Source organism: Populus alba, chromosome 19, assembly GCF_005239225.2.
Source record: "Populus alba chromosome 19, ASM523922v2, whole genome shotgun sequence".
Lineage (NCBI taxonomy): Eukaryota > Viridiplantae > Streptophyta > Magnoliopsida > Malpighiales > Salicaceae > Populus > Populus alba.
In genome coordinates this window covers 4,497,232-4,502,018 of record NC_133302.1, presented here as the reverse complement: position 1 = coordinate 4,502,018, position 4,787 = coordinate 4,497,232, and the positions used below count along the sequence as shown (strand labels likewise).

Genomic DNA, 4,787 nt, shown 5'->3' with positions numbered 1-4,787 from the left:
TTAGTATTCAGCAAGCTTTGAACATCATTTGGGATAAAGAATAGGGAGTCATCTGCAAATTGCATATGAGTAATCTGTAAACCTCTCCCTACTTTAATCCCTAATAGCAAACCGGCCTTAGTGCCTCTACTGATCAGAACATATAGGCCTTCAACCACAATGTTAAAAGGAATGGAGACAGAGGATCTCGTTGCCTAAGGTCACTTATCACATCAAATTCTATAGATGGAGAGCCATTGATTAGGGAAAACAATCTAGAAATTGAGATGCATTCCTCGATCCATTGACGCCAGCAATCCTCAAAGCCCATGTATTCCATCAAATTCTTTTAGTCTATGACGACAGAGAAAGAATCTTCATTCCATATAATAAGAATACCATTTGATTTTAGGTCCATTCCACAATCCTCTAAATAACTAAAGAGTCAAAGCATCAAGATATTTTAGATTAAACGATTAATTAAGCAGTATCAATGCCATAGTCTAATAGTTTTACTAATTGTTCTACATTTACACATAGAACACAATCCACAAACATTATTCCATGATAAAATCATAATGGAGGATAAAAAAACTTGACTTTCGAATCTTATCATTCTTGAGGTACAAGTACATGCATGTTACAGCATATTGTCAGACTGTTTTTTTTTTTCGTTTACAAGAAGTCATATTATTAGACTGCTGTTTTACATAATTTTATCATCGAAGCAAAGTGACCAAGACCACGTTATTTCTATAAATTATTTATTATATTATTTATGGAATATTATCTTCCTTGACTTAGATCTGCATGTTAACTGACTAAATGACTGATATCGGTTGGATAAGCATCAGATGGAAGAAAGGCATTGTACGATCTTCTTGCAGTGAATTGGTTCAAAGCTTCGGTAGGATGAATTGCATCCCAAAACACATATTCAGTCCTATTTTGGCATGGGGTTGAGTCTTGAATGCATTGGCCATCACTACGTGCTGGACAACATCCAACGTTTACAACCCTAAACCCTGTTATGCACAAAACAGACAATTTCCATTGCTTAGAACCAAATAGTAATCATTAAAACAAGAAATTATTAAGTATACTGTGAATCGTACTCCTTATATACTGAGTAATCCCTCGTATTAATAAATTGTAAGATCCTCCACCAACAGGTTGGATGACTTACCGAGCACAGAAGGATCGCCAGATGACATCCCAGTAGAATTCAAGTATATAAAGCGTGCGTCATTCAACTCTCTATTCAGTTGATCAACAAGTGATACGAGTCTATCATTAAAAGGTAGGACTGCGTTGTTTATATTGGTCACACAAGAGAGATTGTTGCGGCATAGAGTAGAAAATGAGTAAGGAATGCTGCCTATTGGTCCAAGTCCAGGCAAGGCAATTTTCCTGGCTCCTAGGAGGTACAGAAGCTGAAGAAAAATAGAAACGAAAGACATAGATTCACAGAAAAGATAAATTGAAATATATATGGGCTATAATGCATAAATTAAGGTACAAATACAATTATAAAAAATAAATTATAGTGTTCAAGCTCTAACTACGAATCTAAGAGAAAATCACATCTAATCCCATAAAAAATATTAAGTATTTCTTGTATTTCTCTCTCTTTCTTCTTGTATCTAAGTATCAATGTTTATATTTTGAGCATCATAAAATTAATTTCTCGGGAAAAGGATAGTAATACGAACCTTTATTTGCAGACTATACTGGTCAATTAAAACCTTGGCATATTGATCAGGGGTGTATAAACGGCTTGTTATATATTCACTGGGCATGAAGTAGTTGTTTAAGTAGTCATTACTGCCCAAGCTGACATAATACAAGCACTTATTAAGGTAATTTGTTGCTGCCTGCTTAGTCCCTAGTAATTGAATCAAGCGACTCAATGTAGTAACATGATTCAGCAATTGCTTATTTAGGCTGATTCTACCACCCTGGAACATGTCAACAGAAATAGGAAAACAAAAAAAAAGAAGATGGAAGTTAAATCATAGGACGTTGTAAGAGTACTCTCACAGGCAAAAAATTACTACAACGTAAATTATTTGGTACCAGTTGCCTTCCACTCTCATCACGAATCCCTGCTGCCCCAGATGCATAGTTAACACCAACCAATATGTCTCTGCCTCTAGCAGTTGCAAATGGTGGAATAAATTGGTTAAAGCCCAGAAGTTCACCTGCAAATGCCCGAATGTAATGTCTATTCACCATCTGAACCGTATCCGTATGTGCAAATAAATTGTTCTGCTATGATCACGGTTAAGGGGATTTTGACATATAAATTCTATGGTGAAAGAGAGATAGACACAAAAAAAAGAGAGAAAACAAAACAAAAAAGAAAAGAAATAATTTTTTAAGAAGAAGAAAGACATTATTATCATTTTGAACATCTATATGATTTTTTCTCTTCTCTCATGCACTGTAGTTATTACTGTAGCATTATAAAGTTTTTCTATGCAGGTTGTTCTATCAATTCACAACTTTTGACTAAATACCTGAACTATACTTCAGGAGAGATGATGTAATTTATTCTTAAACAATAATATATGATGAAACTTTCCGTGAAGTTATTAATTAATATGACTTAAACTGGTATAATTTGGTATTTATGAGACAAATTATTTTGCATTTCGAAACTAAAATGAAAGTGATCATAACGTGCAAGGAGATGAGAAGGGATCACCAATTATATCCACCACGGTTCGGCCATTAGTGAACCTTCCGGTGGTTCCGTTAGGGAAGTCAATTCCATATGGGCGGTAATTGGCCTTAGCAGCTGTGACAAGGTTGTTGTTGTTGCCACTATCCGCCAACGAGTCTCCAAATATGAAAAAACAAGGCACCTGTGGAGCTGCATGAGCGCAATTCTGCAAATTCGACACCAGCTTCAATAGGAAAAGTAGGAAGCACCATACTTTGATCTTGTATGCCATCTCTAATCAATTTGAAGGAAACTAAGGAGGGAGCTGTTGAGAAGTATTTGAAGCAATGGAGTTTGAAAACTGTGATGAAAACGTCGGGATTATATAGGGTAGGAAGGGGTGGGCAATGCTACAGTAATGGTAACAGTAAATTATTTATATTATTATTATTATACTTCACTTTGAATATTTACTTTTAGTTTCTTTAACCATTGCTGTTCATTTTTTAAAAAAAAATAGCTTTCTTAGTTATCTTTTCCTTATTTGGCTATGACAAATGATTTAAACTACTTTTATGATATTTTTAAATCAATTATTACTTTTATTTTTTTAATTTCATATTTTGAATATTCGCAAGTCAACTTTCACATATCCACAATTGTCATCTTGATTACGTGTACACAATTTTTGAGACCATAAATATCTTTGATAAATATATAGTGGTTGACTATTGGTGGCTTTCAATGCACATAAGGCTACTTTTCTCTTTAAGAATTACTTTTCTGAAAGAACCAAAAAAAGCGTATATCTCAAGAAAGAGGTCTTCACTGCGACAGGATGATGATTTTTTATTTGATTTAGTTTTTATTAAAATAAAATAATTATATTAAATGTTAAAAAAAAATAAAAAATCAATTTAAACCGACGAGTTTCGATTTAGTTTTTTAGATCAAAAACCGGTTCAAACCAGTTTGGATCGTTTTTACGGGTTTGGACCGATTTTTTTATGGTTTAGCTCAATTTTTTTCTGTTTTTTTTTTTTTTGTGGGGTGCGGTTTGGTTATGTTTCAGACTTATAAAACTGAAACCGAAACTGATTGATTTTTTTAAAATTTTAATCGGTTTTTTCAATTATTTTTTTTTTCTTGATTTAATTGATTTTTTAGTTTTTTTACTCACCCCTAGTCTCCATAAATTTTTGTTCTAGTTGTGTTTACCTAAGAAAGCATCATTTTCCTTTTAAAAAAAAACATTCATACATAGTAAAGCATATTGATCCAAAGGATTTCTATAGAAATTATAAAAATTTAAATAAATTATAAAATAACTTATCCATGCATATTAGGTGATAATATAAATTGTATGTATTAAAAAATTGACAAAAAAAAATCGTATAATTTTCATATTTCCCTTTTAAATTAAACACTAGGGATACTAACGTTTTTATTTATTTATTAATGATGCTATTATTCTTATAATTTAAAATAAGAGCATATTCATGATAAATTAAACTTTATCCTTCATTTGGGAAAGGGAGATTCCTCACATTAATTAAGATAAACAATGATCACTTTATCCCAAGCACAATATTACTTGAAACATTGCCATTTCTCGATAACATAAAATTTCTTATTATTATTTTTTTTACTTAAGTATCCTTACATATTTTTAAAAGGTAAAACTAATCATGTTCGAGGTTCGTGGCTGCTTCTCCTAATAAGTTTGTTTTCTAGGGATTAAACTTGTGTTCTCACCCTTACAAGGATATAGCAATGTTTTAATCGCTAGACCAAAACCTTATTAATAAATTTATCCTTCTTTTTTGAGAAAGGAAAATTCCTCACATTAATTAATATTAGTTGAAATTGTTTTTTTTATCTCAATCATATAATTTTTAATGTATTTAATTAATTAATAAATACTATAATTTTATATAGATCCTACTGAAAATCCTCAAAGGATTTTGATTAAAAAAAAATTATAATATAGTTATATTTTTCAAAAACTTATATTTTCAAACCATAATTATAAAAACAACAAACACACATGAAATTTGCAACTATTACTCTTGAGGCAGGTGTGTAGCGTGGGATCAACTCATCTAATATATTTAATTTTTTCATACTTGGCATTAATTTAGAA

At 31.4% G+C, this 4,787-nt stretch overlaps 1 protein-coding gene across 1 annotated transcript; it reads right to left on the bottom strand.

Moving 5' to 3' along the window:
- Positions 1 to 558: 558 nt before the first annotated feature.
- LOC118058102 (GDSL esterase/lipase At1g29670) lies at positions 559 to 2,995 on the bottom strand. Its single transcript, XM_035070800.2, has 5 exons — positions 2,687 to 2,995; positions 2,056 to 2,180; positions 1,692 to 1,937; positions 1,166 to 1,412; positions 559 to 1,004 (listed from the first exon to the last, which is right to left on the bottom strand). Exons 1-5 carry the CDS (start codon positions 2,934 to 2,936, stop codon positions 793 to 795), a joined length of 1,080 nt encoding a protein of 359 aa, XP_034926691.1. The 5' UTR covers positions 2,937 to 2,995; the 3' UTR covers positions 559 to 792.
- Positions 2,996 to 4,787: the final 1,792 nt, after the last annotated feature.